Genomic DNA, 15,005 nt, shown 5'->3' with positions numbered 1-15,005 from the left:
TTATTATAATAAGAATAGTTTCCATGAGCGCCGCAGTCTAAATAGAAGTCAGGTTTTGGTTTGTTTTGTGGTTTTGGTTTTGGTTATCAGGAGCTCATCATTGTACAAATACCACCTTAGTGAGGCGAGGCAGTGTTTATGCGTCACAGGGTTGTGTGCAGCCCTTTTGTGTGGCCCTTGGATGGCTGGTGTGAATCACTGATCTGTGATCACACCGGGCAGAGCCTTAAGTATTCCTACATCCTAAATGGAAAACGAGGCCAGAGAAATGAATTCCCGTGGCACATTTAGAATTTGCGTCGTACAAATGCTGAACAAGAAGCATTACTTACAGCGTGTCAAGAGGGGCACGGCACAGCCTGGTTTCCTGCTGAGGATTCCTGGTCAAGGTCACCCTGGTCCCCTGTGTGAGACTCTGCACAGCCACACCGGTTTGATATTAGACTAGTGAAGATCAAACTCCCCTGCGGGACAGCCTGCTCCACTGAGGGCTAACCTTGTCTTCTTTGTTTTTGGTTTCCAGTTTACCGCGGCTTCTGGGCAGTCCTGCTGCTTCTGGGGGTAGTGGCCGCCTTGACTGCGAGCTTTCTTATCATCTGTGCGGCCCCCTTTGCCAGTCACTTTCTCTATAAAGCTGGAGGAGGCTCCTACATTGCCGCAGGTAGGTGCAGCACCCAAAGCCTGAGTTCTAGCCATGTGCCCTGTATTCCCACCGTCAGTTATAGACATAGGTCCAGAATTCAGACTTTTATGAATGGTAATACAGTGATGTTCAGATACCATAATTCTTCACTATGTGCTGGCCACTTTCTATAGCCTTCCCATTTCCATGAGCTGGCAGCCTTTGCCTATTGAATCCCTGGTAGACAAATGTAAGCACCAAAGCTAATGAATTGCCTTGCTGTAAGGGATATAGTCTACAGTTTTTCATCTGTAACGTACCTTCTATATCCATCCCATAACATACAAATGGAAGGCTGATATTGACAATGGCAAATTTCTAGAGGGTAGAATTTCTAGTTCATTGCTGTGACGAAACACCATGACTAAATGCAACTTGGGAAGGAAAGAAAGTCATTTCACTTACACTTTCACGTGGAGATCCATTACTGAAGGAGGTCAGGGCAGGAAGTCAAGGTAGGAACTGAAGTGGAGACCATGGACGAGAGCTGCTGACTGACTGCCTTGCTCCTGTTTGCTCAGCCTGTTTGCTTGTGACACCCAGGACCACCAGAAGAGTTATCACCATTCACGCTGGGCAGGGCCCTCCTCCCTACCAAGCACTAGTTAAGAAAATGCCTCACAGACTGACATATAGGCCAATCTTATGGAGGAATCTTATCAATTCTGGTTTTCTTTTCTCAGGTAACTAGCTTATGTCAAGCTAACAAAAAACAAAACTCAAAATAAACAAAACAGCCACCACAAACACAATGGGACAGACAGACTTGAGTGTGACTTATCAAACTCACTATGCTGTGCTCTCCTGTGACATCCTGAGAATGGAGTGTTTCTAGGTGAGACCATAGTGAAGGTTACAGGAAAAGTACTGGTGGACACTTTGCTGTCTTTAGGACCATTGCATGACAGCACATGGTGCTGTCTTTCCAGTTTCAACCAGTGACCAGTTAGCAATACCCTTTTTATATAACACAGTGCTTAGCGCTTCCTAATCAAGATAATGATCAAACATGGCTCCTCTCCTAAAGCAGCATCACTCCGAGGAGCAGCCTGTTTAACTGGTTCTGTTCTGATGCCTTCCTTGAGATGGATGCATCTGCTAGAGTTCATGCCCATTTAGTCTTTCCCCATCTTTAACTAAGGTATAACCTACATACCACTCATTGTATCATTTTTGATTGTGCAATTCAGTGGAATTTTTAGTACAATCATGGACTTGTGCAAACATCAGAACCATGTGATTTCAGAATATTTTAATCATATTGCAAAGGAACCCCATCATCCCTCTTTCTCCCCTCTACAGGAAATTACTAACCTCCTACCTGTTTCTACGTATTTGCTTTTTGGGGTGTTTTATGTAAAGGACATCACATGCTTTTTGGAGGAAATACCATCTTCCTTCAAGCTGGTACCATGCCTATCCTGGAAGCTACTGAAGTAGGTGTTTACGGCAATAGATCCATGGACTCTTAACTTTCTTGATGGCACAATTATAAATCCTGTATGCATGATTTTGCAGGAACAGGAAGTAACATTGCATGAAACAGAGCGTCACAGTTCATCGTATCATTTGGGACAGGCAAAGTCACGTGTTCAGAGACAACTAACGTTAACTCTCCACTAGACATTTCTACCACCAAATGCGGTCTATAAGCAATCATGGTGTCAACAACTCAAGGATTAGCCTTGAACACTATCGACAGAGGAGCATTAAAGCCTCACCCCTATCTGTCATTACCATCTTACAATATTTTCCTTTCGCAGCCACACGCCATCTTACAGAGAACCATGGACTGCTTTTCTTTCCCTAGATTCATCAGCCAGGGAAGCTTTCCTTGTACTATGTTGTGTGCACAGTGCCATATGCTGTAATTTCCAGAACCCCACTGAGTCTCGCTTCTAATAATTTATTTGGTTAGATTTCATAAGTTTCAATACTGAAGAAGTATCAGTCTACAGACTGAGGCTTCCAGATTCCTGTTCTTTCTAGGGCTGGTCTGACCATTGCCTCCTTGAGTTTCTCCTGCTTGCTCTGCTCCACGGTTGTCCTCTGCCAGGCACTTCGAACAGTTGCAGCTTGGTCCTCGTGCACAGTGGCCAGTTTTCCAGTGCCACAAACAGGACCGAGCACTTTATTTATTTGGGCAGATAAGTCTTAGGGAAGGGCACAGACGAATTCCAATCAGCAGCTCTGCCGTGTGTGCACATACAAAGGGTCTTTGTCATCAGCAGAAGCCCCTGCGGGGCATCTGTGCTTGGCAGAGGGACACTGAAGTTGCAGCTGTCAGTGGGAGCAAAGGGTTGGTCCATGGTATGCTCTACATTCTGCCAAGTCAGGGCGGGGCTCAGAGAGCAGGTGGAGCCTCACCCTGGGCAGATCCTCCCCTGGGCAGGCCAGGAGATATGTTTCCTGAGGAGGTGCAGCTCTGAATAAACTCTGTAGTATCGGCCAGGTTGCTGTAGCCCTGAGTCTATGCCTCAGTGATACACATACTTGAGAAACCCTTAGAAAACTGATGAAGGTCTCTGATGAAGAGAAGATGAGTGTCTTCCTCTCTCTGCATATCAACATGGAGGGAAACAGGAGAAATTAGAATGAGCATGCACGGAGATCTAAACATTTAGTTACATGGAGAGAGGAGTAGTCCTAACCCCAGCACTAGCATACTGTAACCAGAGCAGCTATTGCTATGCATGAGCAAGACATGGAAAGACAAGACCTGGACAGCCTATAGCAAAGGCAGGAAGGAGGTGTAAGCCATCATAACTAGAAGGCGGGAACTGAAGATGTGGCTCAGCTGGTTAACATCACTAGCTGCTGTTCCCGATGACCTGGGTTGGATTCCCAGCACCCATATGGCTGTTCACAATCATCTGTAACACAGACGTACATGCGAGAAAAATATCATCCATACAAAATAAAAACAGGGCTGGAGAGATGGCTCAGTGGTTAAGAGCACTGGCTGCTCTTCCAAAGGTCCTGAGTTCAATTCCCAGCAACCACATGGTGGCTCACAACCATCTGTAATGAGATCTGGCACCCTCCTCTGGCTTGTGGGGCAGAATGTTGTATACATAATAAATAAATAAAAATAAATCTTTAAAAAAAACAAATACATTTAAAGTTAAAACCACAAACTGTTTCACCAGCTAGTGAGAATAAGCGGGCTCTCTTGCCATTGTACAGTAACCTCCCTTGTCCTGAGTAGCGCCTTGGCTGACTGGCTGAGTTTTCATGCTTGTGGTAGAAGAAGAATTTGGTAGAGTAGCAAGAAGCTAAGTTCTGCTTGAACTCCTGCTGGCCTCTTGGGTTGTCACCATCTTGTTAATCAAAGGATGATTGGGCGATTTGAACGGATGGAAGCAAGAGATGCGCCTGCTATGAGAATCTAGCTTCTGCACGCAGATGGAGGCAGAGCTTACTTTGTGTACTAATTGCCTATTCTGCCCCATTCTGACCTCAGAGTGCTCTTTTGCTCCAGAACAGCTATTTCCTGGGCTAGTATTGCTCATCAGGGGCATGTGCAGAGTGAACTAGCATGAAGTATGTAAATCTCCCACCATGTGGGACAAATAGCCGGAATCCCTGTCTTCAGTGGCTTGCTGTGGCCCCTCCTGCTCTGGAAGAATTGCCGTGAGAAAGTGTTGGGATGTGAATCATTCTAGAAATGTAGTGTCAGCAAAGGTTGGCTTGAAAGACAGCAGGGTTCCGGCCTTTTTTCCTCCAGCAGATCAAGGTTATTGCGAGAGCTTCCCAAACTCTCTCTGAGATCAGATTTATCTCTGCATGTGACAGGAGCATTCACAGCAACCTCACCCCGGAGACTTCTCCTGGGTGCGTGGAGAAACAGCCAGCAGAAGCCGGTCTGTTTTCACACAGAGGCTCTTTTCCCCTCTGGCTGAGACTGAACATAAGATTCACACAGGGTATGCTGTGCACACCTTGTTCTGGCCATACTCTTCCCTATAAAGAACAGGAGAGAAGTGTGTGGAGAGGCCCCCATCAGAGCAGGAGGTGACAGAGGTGACAGAGACCCAGAGCAGGAAGGGATTAGGAAGGAAAGGCTGACAGGCAGGCAAGGGTAATAGTCTCCAGCTGCACCTGCTGCCCAAGTGCCTGTCTTATGAAAGTTCCTGGCTCTGAGAAGTGCATATGTCTGACAAGCACAGGGGACTCCGTGTGAGCAGAACAGTTGGGAACAAAGACATGGCTATGGTGGCTTTGCTAAAGTCACTTTCAGACTGTCTTTCCTACCAGCTAGAAGCTGCACTTTCCATGGGGGAGTGGAGTGTTTCTACAGCCCTGGCTCCTTTTTCCCTCCAAATGCTGCTGTGCTGGGGGCAGGTGTGGAAAGTGCGCTTGGGAGAAACCGTGTGTACTGACATGTATCTGCTGTGCAGCCCTGGAGCAGAAGTGACCCTCTAGTTGGTCATCCGCAGAGCAACAGTTTGGATGTTCCTAGAGCTCCGAGGAGACCATGAAGACCTTGCCACCTTTGCGCTCCACGGAGAGATGTGTTTATGGTGCCTTCAGTTCCGTTATGTGGGCCCGGACCGAGCTGTGCTTTCTGAGGATGATACTATTGCCATGCAGGGAAGCTTTTTTCAAATTGCCCTGTCTGCTATCCTGGGTCTGACCTTTTGCACAAAAGCTGTGTGTTAGCTTGCCCAATCCTATAAGTGGAAATCTGCAAAGATTTTTATTTCAAAAATATTTTTAAATGTTACAAGTAGACTCCAGATGCTTTGGTGAGAAGAGGCGAAATACAGGTGGTACTTCAGGGAGCTGCACCTCCACCTACCACAGAGCTCTCCTCTGTCCACGTTGGGGACAGCTGAGGTCATGGCTTAGTTTCTGTCCTGGCACATCTAGCCCTTAAGAGGCCAGTGCAATATGAAGTTGGGAGGATTCTTGATGGAAAACCTTGAACTTCAAGTTGAAATAATGCCTCCCATAGCTCCAGAAAAGTGGCACTGTTCTGAGAACCACAGCTCAGGCACCCCCACTTGTTTCAAGCCGCATACCATTGCGTTCTATAGTGAATCACTTATCTCAGGGGGCTGCAGATGTGTGAAATAGCAAGGCTTTTGCTGGTCTTTAACTAGTGTGTCGTGTCTAGAATCAGGCTTGTTTCCATATGCCTTCTTCTTCTTTCCAGGCCGTGGGTATCCCTTGCATCTGCCTACTCTGGACAGTCAGAGATCTCATTTCTCCGCAGATACCCTGTATCGTTCCAGGTTTCCCCTCAACAGTCCCTTTGCTGAGAAACAACGTCAGTTAATGGTCAAGGAATATCGTGTTTGTTTCCTCACTAACTTTTGAACTTCTTGTACTTTTTCCTCTTGTGAAGTTCTCCCGGGAGATGGGGTGAGGTAGGGAGAAACACATTTTCGTGTAGACTTGCTGGGACACCCATATCGACCTGTGCTAGGAGCCTGCACTGCAGCGAATTTCCCTTCCTCTGCTGAGAGGGCTGTTGGGGAGGGCGTGAGGTTCAACAAGCTGGAAATGTGAGCGGGAAAACATCCTTCAGACCGTTGAGTCCTAGTCTGCACTGGTTTATGTTTTCGAAAATCCAAAGGGAGGCTTTGGGGAGACTGGTGCCATCTGCTGGACAGTTCTGAAAAGACACTAGAGGTAAAGACTGACTCAGAGCTGGAAGGAACCAGGAGTGGATTCTCTGGCTTCCAGATCTGTTCTGAAACAGTAGGGTCACATGATACTTTCTGATACTAGAGCACGAGATACAACATCTGCTAGCCATTAGCGGAAGCTCATGACAAACCTGATGGTGATGCCGATGGTGATGAAGAGGACGCTGATGACTGTGATGATGCTAATGCTTCTTAAGAACGACATGTTCCCAGCACAGTGCTGGTCTCTGGGCCTCATTTCATTCCCCATGACCTCTATCTTATCTGTGCTCTCATATGATCTCCACTTTACCAGTGAAGTAACAGAGGGAGACGTGAGACGCATGCTCAGGGTTACTCGGTGGGGGAAAGCTTTCCAGCCAGTGATGGTGATGAGAGCCAGGGTGGCCAGAATCCAGACTCGTGCCTTTCAAACATATCCTGAAACTCAGCGATTGTGAATTAAAATCCCCCTTAGGGTTGAATGAAACTTGGCTTTTCAGGTGAGACTGTCATTGTCCGTCGATTATCTGCATTTGGATGGAACGTGCTTTCCGGAAGTTAGATGAGTTGTATGGCACTTGGCATAAGAGTAACCATAACCTTCCCCTGCACAAGAAGATGCACACAGACCTTAGCAGAATCTTGAAAAAGCCAGAGATCCAAAGAGCCCTCCAAGTACCACGCAAGAAGGTTCAACATAGAGTCTTGAAGAAGAATCCATTGAAGAACCTGAGAATCATCTTGAAGCTAAACCCTTATGCAAAGACTGCGAAGGAACACCATTCTCCACCAGGCCAGGGATCACAAACTCCGGGGGAAGAAACTGGAGGCAGCGGTGGCAGCAGCAGCACTGGCAGCCAAATCAGAAAAGGGGACTGCAGACAAGAAGCCTGCAGAAAGTCAGAAGAAAAAGAAGCCTGTGGATGTCAAGAAGCAGAAGAAGCCTGCAGGGGAAAAAGGCTGCAGCTACCAAGAAACCAGCAGCTGAGTTAATCCCTGTTAATTCCTGTTTCTCAATGGCATTCATTGTTTTGAACACATGAATTAGCTTAATGCTAAAAATTATGATGAGTGTTTGAGAAACCCTGTATGTAGTATGTAGGATCAGCTAACCAGATAAAGTCCTGACTCCAGACAAGGAAAGGAAAGAGGCAGCTAAGGTATTTGGAAAGTGGTAGGCGGGGGTGTGCAATGGCGAACGTCAGTTAAACAGAATGGTATATTGTTTGTCACTGCAAGAGCCATTAGGATGGACTCAACAGACTGCAGAAACAGCAGTGGAAAAGTCTAAGAAAACAAATGGAGGAAACTCAGGAGTGCTGGACAAAATGCATTAGTTGTTTTAAACGTCTGATACAGGATGCATAAAAAGAGCATCATTTGAGTCTAAAAGAAAACAGTAGTCTATTAGTGTAAAGAACAACCAATCATTACAAAACACAATCTAACATATTTTAAAGGACATTTAGCTTGTTTGCCCAGAAAGACCGTCATGGTTTTAATGAATGCAATATTCATGAAATTACTTTGAAAGTGCATTAGAATATAATGAGAAGTATTACTGTTTCACAAATGGATAATTGGCAGATTTCCCCTTTCCTTTTTTTCTAACATACAGAGTATAAAATAGATGCGTTGAACTTGGCAGTAGAACTAACTGTGAGGTGGGTCAGCTTGCACGAGTCCCTGTTGTGGAAATGTATAGATGCCTCAGGCACTGACATTTTCCAGGTACCTGAGACATCACGTGTTACATCATATGACAACAGGCTTATCAATATTGTGGCATCTTAAGATGATAATATTTAGTATGCTAATGTTAAACTTAACATGCTGACATGAGGGGACTATGAGATCCTTCTAGATGGGTTCCACTCGCCTTCCAAAGTCTACATGAAGCCACAGCGAGACACCAATAACCTTGTGAGAGGATCCATTTAAAATGTGTAGGTTTAAATGACACTTGTTCACACTGTCTATGAGGGATTCAGTGAATCTTTCAGGTCGCACAGTTCCATACCCATTGTTCAGCAGGACCATAAATACTAATGGCCTTTGAGACCAACCTTTGATTTTTTTTTCCTATTGGGAGCTATTAATTGATTTTGAACCTTAGAAAACAGGTATCATAAAAATTAATTGCAAACAAATTTGGGCTTTTGCACTATCCAACCACATTTAATTTAATAATTTAATAATCATTTTATTTAAAAAAACAAATGACTTCCTAGATATCAGCTTTGGTTTCTATTCCACTAAAGCCAGCATGGTGAGTGGGTTTGAAATGTGGCTTTCTCTGTTACTTGAGCCTGTTGGCATTCACGTTCTATAAATAAACCCTAGACTGTAAACAGATAGAGGGTTCATGTAAGTAGTGTTGTCCCGTGGAGACATTCCTCTCAGCATCTACCAGGTCCCTGAGTGATTGCTCCTGCAGAGCCACAGTGCGCTACCAAAGGGGTGGACATCTTCTCTGATGGATCCACACGTTGCTTCCCCCTCTCCATCCATATTTCTCCCAGCAACATGGCCACAGGTTTGCCCCATTTTCCCCTTCAAGGCATTTCATATTTCTTTGGTTGACATCTTCAATGTTACACTGCAATTGCGAGTTCTTTCACCCACTTACCCCCATTATCATTTTTGTAGCTGTCCCATTCATTTCTTTCATAGCAAGGGATCTGACCCTGGACCACGAACCTATTTACTCATGTCACACGAGTCTCCATCCAACCAGAGCTAGCTCTTTGACTTTCAGAGCCTCGGAATTTTTTTGAAGAGCACAGGCCTGTGGGTTTTTGGAATGGTGTTGCATTTGTTGCCCTTTCATGGATGGAACAGGCTCTGCATTTTGATGCAGCACCAAGTCCATCCAGTGACCCCTCCTCCATCACCTTGACGTAGCTAGCCCTGATGATGTTAAAACTTTGAGCATTTTGAACAGCATGGCATTAGGCAGGTTTCCTTAGCAACGTTTACCCTCTGCGGAAGGTATGAGCCTGTGGGGACAGTCATCGTTTCACCTGCACTTCTCAGTTCTGCCATCTACCTGTTAACGACTGTGAATTCCCTCTGCTTTCAATTTCACCCCAACATGACAGAAACCATTCTTGCCTTCTATTCTTTTCATATAGCTCCAATTAGAATCGATGATCTGTTTGTTTGATTAGTTTAGTTATATATACCTGACTCCCTTCTTGAGCACAGACCTTGTAGGGTCCTGTGACTAACTCTTACTTCATTAGCAGTTAACTCATCGTGGTATGGTGTGAATCCCTTCACCCATGGTTCGCCCTCATCTCCCATCCCCACTTACCATTTGTAATTCAATGGGTACAGAGTATGGAATATTTTGCCCCGTAGGTATGATAGAAGCGTAAACTGATTTCATATAAATTAAGTGGCCTGTATTATCAATTAATGAACAGATTAAGGAATGAAATAAATGAGTAATTTTTTAATGTTTTCATGATGCATTTTCTCTTCAAATAACAGCATTGTTTAAGTATAAGTTATTTCTTGTTAATAATCATCTACATTACTTCTCACAATGTACTTTTTAACATTCACAATCTAGTAATGGCCTTTGAAAGATATATATAGGGTGACTGGTTTTTTTCACAAAAGCAATTTCATTTTCTAATAAGAATATCTGAAAACATGATAGAAGGAAGATCAAAACCATATCAACAAATAACATGGAGATTTGTACTGTTTTCAGTAGGCAAAGGATATTATGCAAATGCCCAAACCCTTATACTAACAGAGAATACTGTGCACACATTTGCTGTAGAAATGTTTTGAAGGCAGAGTCACTGCCTAGCCCATGGTACAGCCATACTCTTGTCAGCATCTCAGGTAAAGCCTGGTCAAGAATTTGCTCACCAACTACGTCTCTGCAGTTTCTCTGATGTAGTCATTACTCACTGATAGTTGCCCCACCTGTGGGCCAGTGTATGCTCTTACAATTTAGATCGTAGTGTGATGATCCCCTCTTATTAGAGGAAACATTGGTTGATTTCTCATTGATCTGTGACTGGGATGGTCATTATGAGAAGGTCTAAGCTTGGATACCAGTGCACTTAGACATAGTTACAAACCTTTCTTTTGTGTCTAATCCTAAAGATTCTTCCTGTCCATGGTGGCCTGGTAGTGGTACATCACCCTCAGTGTTGTAAGCCAACAATGAATGTGCTAAGTGTGTTGTATAGCTGGGCTCTTAAAAGCTTCTCTCTTCTATCAGTATGCTGTTACTTCTGCCCTTAGTAGTAGAAATGCAGTTAGCTTTCAGATATGTAGCAGTCAAAACACGAACATCTTATACTTATCACCATTTGTATCTGGAGTTTTCTCCAAATAAAGTGATTTAAGGGTTAGCCACCAGCCTACTGCTCTCCTGTCAGTGGTAGACCTTTGGGAGACAGGGCCTCGTGGAAGAAAGCTAGGTCGTAGTGACATGCTGTTGAAGAGACATCGGGACCCTGGCCTTTTCCTCTCTCTGTGCTTCTTCGCCCTTCTCAAATAAACAGTGTCCTCAGCCAAGTGCTTCCACTGTGATGTTTTTCCTTGTTCAAGGCCCCAAAGTCACAGATGCCACAAGGGAAAACCTCTGAAACTGTGAGCCAAACTAAGCACTTTCTGTTTCAGTGACTTCAGGCAATGCTAATTGTTCATTCCATCCACTAAGTCAATAACCATAACTGTAACTGTCATGCTTGATTTGACCTTTTGGACAACAGCCAATGCCCCCAAGTTCTAGGACTGGTCCAAATCCTTCAGGGTGTACAGTTTGTGTGGAGCAAGTTACTGGCTAGCGTATCAGAAACCAGCGATGTCATCAAAAGCTATTGATGTCATCAGAAGCCATTGATGTGCTTTTGCCTGGTAGTTATAGTAACAGCTTCATCTGAGATTAAAGGCATGGGCCACCACCGCCTGGCTCTTTCTCGGACTATTTTGTCAACAACATTCTTTCCTTGTTCTTTCAAGACAATGAGTCCATCGTGTGTGTGTGTGTGTGTGTGTGTGTGTATGTGTGTGTGAGAGAGAGAGAGAGAGAGAGAGAGAGAGAGAGAGAGAGAGAGGATGTCTTTAGTGGATATATAATGTAATCAAATATATATAATGTAATGAATGGAACGGGGGGGGATGCTGGAGAGATGTCTCTCTGGTTAAGAGCACTGGTTATTCTCCTGATTTTCACAACCCACATGGTAGCTCATACTTACTTGTAACTCCAGTCCTAGGGGATTAAACACCCTCTTCTGGCCTTCTCAAGCTATACATGCAGTCAGAATGCCAATGTGCATAAAATAAACATAAAGACTGAAAAAATTGCACATACATTTGTCCTTGCGCATTTTGCACATTCAAGCGGTGGTGACTGTCTTTGCTTGGTACGCATATAGCTTTTGTTTCTGTGGCCATGTTGGTTGCAGCTCTATAGAGTTAGCTGGGTTTCCATGGTGTAGCAAGAAGTTGAAAAGCCTGGGCTGAACACCATTAGTTGTGTCCGTACACTTACTGCCCTGGTACTATTCCCACTGACCCACTGCATGCATTGAAAGAAGTAATAATGGGTTACAGTGCTTGCTTCCAAGCTTTATATACTTTATAAAGTATCTAAATGTCAAATACAAATGTCCACAGACTCAGCATAGTGCCTGGCAAACAGTAAGCACTTAATAAATGCATACCAACCGTGGCTGTTGTCTCTTATGCTAATACAGTGGTCCACAGAATACTTTAAAATATGAAGGTCTGCAGTGGTTCTCAACCTTCCTGTCACGGTGGCACTTTTATACAGTTCCTCATGCTATGCTGACCCGCAGCCATATGTTGCTACTTCATAACTGTAATTTTGCTACTGCAATAAATCATAATGTAAATGTCTGTGCTTTCCAATGGTCTTAGGCAACCCCTGTGAAAGGGTCGTCGGATGCCCCCCAAAGGGGTTGGGACCCATTGAGAGCTGCTGCTTCAGCTCATAGGGAGTGGCTCAGATGATGCCTGATTCAGCTCAGAGTTGAGGCGTTCACCCTTAAACAAGTGAATACTTTAGGGCAATTTGCGGGGGTGGTCCCTCCAGGAAGTTGAATGGTCTTCTCTCTTCCTCAGGTGTCCTGTTCTCCCTGGTGGTGATGCTGTATGTCATCTGGGTCCAGGCGGTGGCTGACATGGAAAGTTACAAAGCCATGAAAATGAAAGACTGCTGGGAATTCACGCCCTCGGTTCTGTACGGCTGGTCGTTTTTTCTGGCCCCGGCCGGCATCCTTTTTTCTCTGCTAGCCGGGTTACTGTTTCTCGTCGTCGGGCGGCACATTCAGCTGCATCACTAAGTTGAGCCAGTCCGGCGTTCAGAGCACCGTACCTCCCGTTCCCTCTTCCCCTTCTGTGCTGGTGATGGTAATCAGCATAAAATCAGTTGATGTACACAGAGAGTTTTTATTTCTTGATGAATCATTTTACTTGTGATTTCCCTTCATGAGGAAGTCCTTGGACTTCTCCAGAACCCACAGCTGTCTGTGCTGGTGAGGAATTAGTTCCCTAGGGAACAGGTAGGGGGTGGGCCCATTGTAGAGTGTGGAGTAAGGGCAGGGTGCAAATGCGATCGTCCACAGCAAGCCAAGCTTAGCTTGACCGTCTCCTTGGCATTCACATCTCTGCTGCTTTATTTTTTAATAAGGAGAATAATTAAGACTGGAACACAAATGTTAGATGACTGCTTCCGTTTCTTCTCCACCTACATGCCCGGGAGCAGACACATACACATCCACTGACTTCTGTGAGCAAGTGATTCATTATCTAAAAATAGCTAGCTGTTGTTCTTGCTCTCGGAGCCTGAGTTCAAATGGGCCACAACTGTGGTACCAAATGTACTTATTCGAGTTTATCACCACCTGCGTCATCTGAGTTTTCTTTTTTAATTATGCATGCCTACAGAAAGCTCACACTGTTAGAAAGCAGCAGATCCCTGGGGCAGAGTGTATCCAGTGTAGATTGGAAGTGTGGAAGTTACAGGGGGCTAACCCGGGACTGTAATATGGTTTGAAATCTGTAAAAGCCACGTGCCTCCTCTGAGCACATCATTCTATTTGATATTTTAAAATTCCCATTTAAAACTTAAATTGCTAAGATGTTCAGCACGTTTAAATTTATTGAGGGGACGTGCTCTTAATATTCCCCAGCCATAAAGCTTCCAGATACTTCCTTGTGAGGATTATAATAGCCTGACTTTATGAAGACCATGGCATATTAACTTTCCCCGACATTTTACAGGATCCAGTTCTTCCGATCATTTGGTTCCCATATTGTCCCTCCATTTCTCCTTTGCAGAGTATGCATTAACACTCGCAGACCCAGATTCCCCTAACCTCCTGCAAGAAAAGGGTTTTGTGGGGAAATATGATTCTTTATTATACACTAGCACAGACATTTCGCATATCAAAGAGGTTCATTTGCCAGAGTTGTTGATTGAAATCAACCCCATCTGAGTGGCTTCCTTTGGCTGGAACTTGCATTCTGGAAGTTTCCATCAAGGAGGGATTTGGTATTAGTGATGAACAGAGAAATACACAGCACCTGAAATTTGCTGGGGACCCAGCGATGCCTTCTGCAATTGTAGCAAGAAGGAAACACAACACTGAGGCAGGGGGATGACCACCGGGAAGGTGCTCTAGGAAGGAGGGGTTAGCTCTTCTGGCCTGTTGTAGGTACAGTAGTGATGCTGCCTCAACCTTCTCCTCAGCCGGCTTTATACACAGAGGGAGAACTGGAGGAGTAGCGGGAGCCTGAGGTATCTATTTACCCATGAGGGCGGTTAGTGACCAGACTTGCCTGAAATAGAAGCTCCAGGGGTCTAGCATGTCTTGCAAGTCACTTCAAGGGCATCAGTGCACTTCTGGGCTACTTTCCTTCGTCATCTTCTGTTTCCTTTTGATATCGCTCCATTTACTTCCTTGCTTTCTTTGGCTTGGTTATCAGAAAAATAATTCTGAGTTCTGTTATGCATATTGCCCGTGATATTAAGCCATGGCATGGGATTACGTTTTCCAGACGATGCTTAGATGTATCTGGTTCATTTGTGTCATCTGAACATACAATTCTTTTTTGTAGAACTTTGGAAGGGAACCTTTTTCCGGACTGTATGCCATTTAAATTTCACATGCAAGCTGTTTCTAGTAAAAGTTTGAATATTTATAAACTTCAGATGGTTGCCCTTCTTTCCTAATTCACTTATGTGGCTACTGTGTGTTTATCATAAGGCAATTGGCCAAAGAGCTGATGGGTCTGACAGTTCCTACAGATCCACCCAGCAGAAGTCCTTCTGAGCTGTATCGTGACACTCGCCCCGATGCGGAGTACCATTTTCAACTACGTAAGAAGTGGACGGGATGCGGGTGAGTGGTGTTTCCTGGCTTGATATGGAAACGCGTGTAACAGCTTCCCTGCTTCCTGGGGGCACTGTATTCAGATTGCCCATGCTGTGTCTGTTTCTGTTTGGGGTACACTAGCTCATTTTGGAAGCAGTCAAGGGAAAGGTTAAAATTTCTTAAGAGTGTTGATTTTTGTACTGGCTTTTCCATTTAACAAATCAGATGCCTCTTGAGTGACTTGGGTGAAAAGAGTCAGGAGGGCAGTGAGGAATGGCTTGCAGTTTCTGACAGCTATGATGGCCCTGTTTGTTG

At 44.7% G+C, this 15,005-nt stretch overlaps 1 protein-coding gene across 1 annotated transcript in view; it reads left to right on the top strand.

Annotated features, from left to right (window-relative positions):
• The window catches only part of Tmem182 (transmembrane protein 182), a 40,271-nt gene extending 25,745 nt beyond the window's left edge, over positions 1-14,526 (top strand). The window contains exons 4-5 of the mRNA XM_041656103.1: positions 524-661; positions 12,436-14,526. Coding sequence (XP_041512037.1) covers positions 524-661; positions 12,436-12,656 — 359 coding nt within the window. The 3' untranslated portion in view covers positions 12,657-14,526. The remainder of the gene's footprint in view (positions 1-523; positions 662-12,435) is intronic.
• The last annotated feature ends 479 nt before the right edge of the window (positions 14,527-15,005 follow it).

The sequence above is a fragment of the Microtus oregoni genome, unplaced genomic scaffold (genome assembly GCF_018167655.1).
Source record: "Microtus oregoni isolate MIOR12 unplaced genomic scaffold, Mior012 000007F_ref0000211, whole genome shotgun sequence".
Lineage (NCBI taxonomy): Eukaryota > Metazoa > Chordata > Mammalia > Rodentia > Cricetidae > Microtus > Microtus oregoni.
This window is presented reverse-complemented; position numbering and strand designations above follow the sequence as displayed.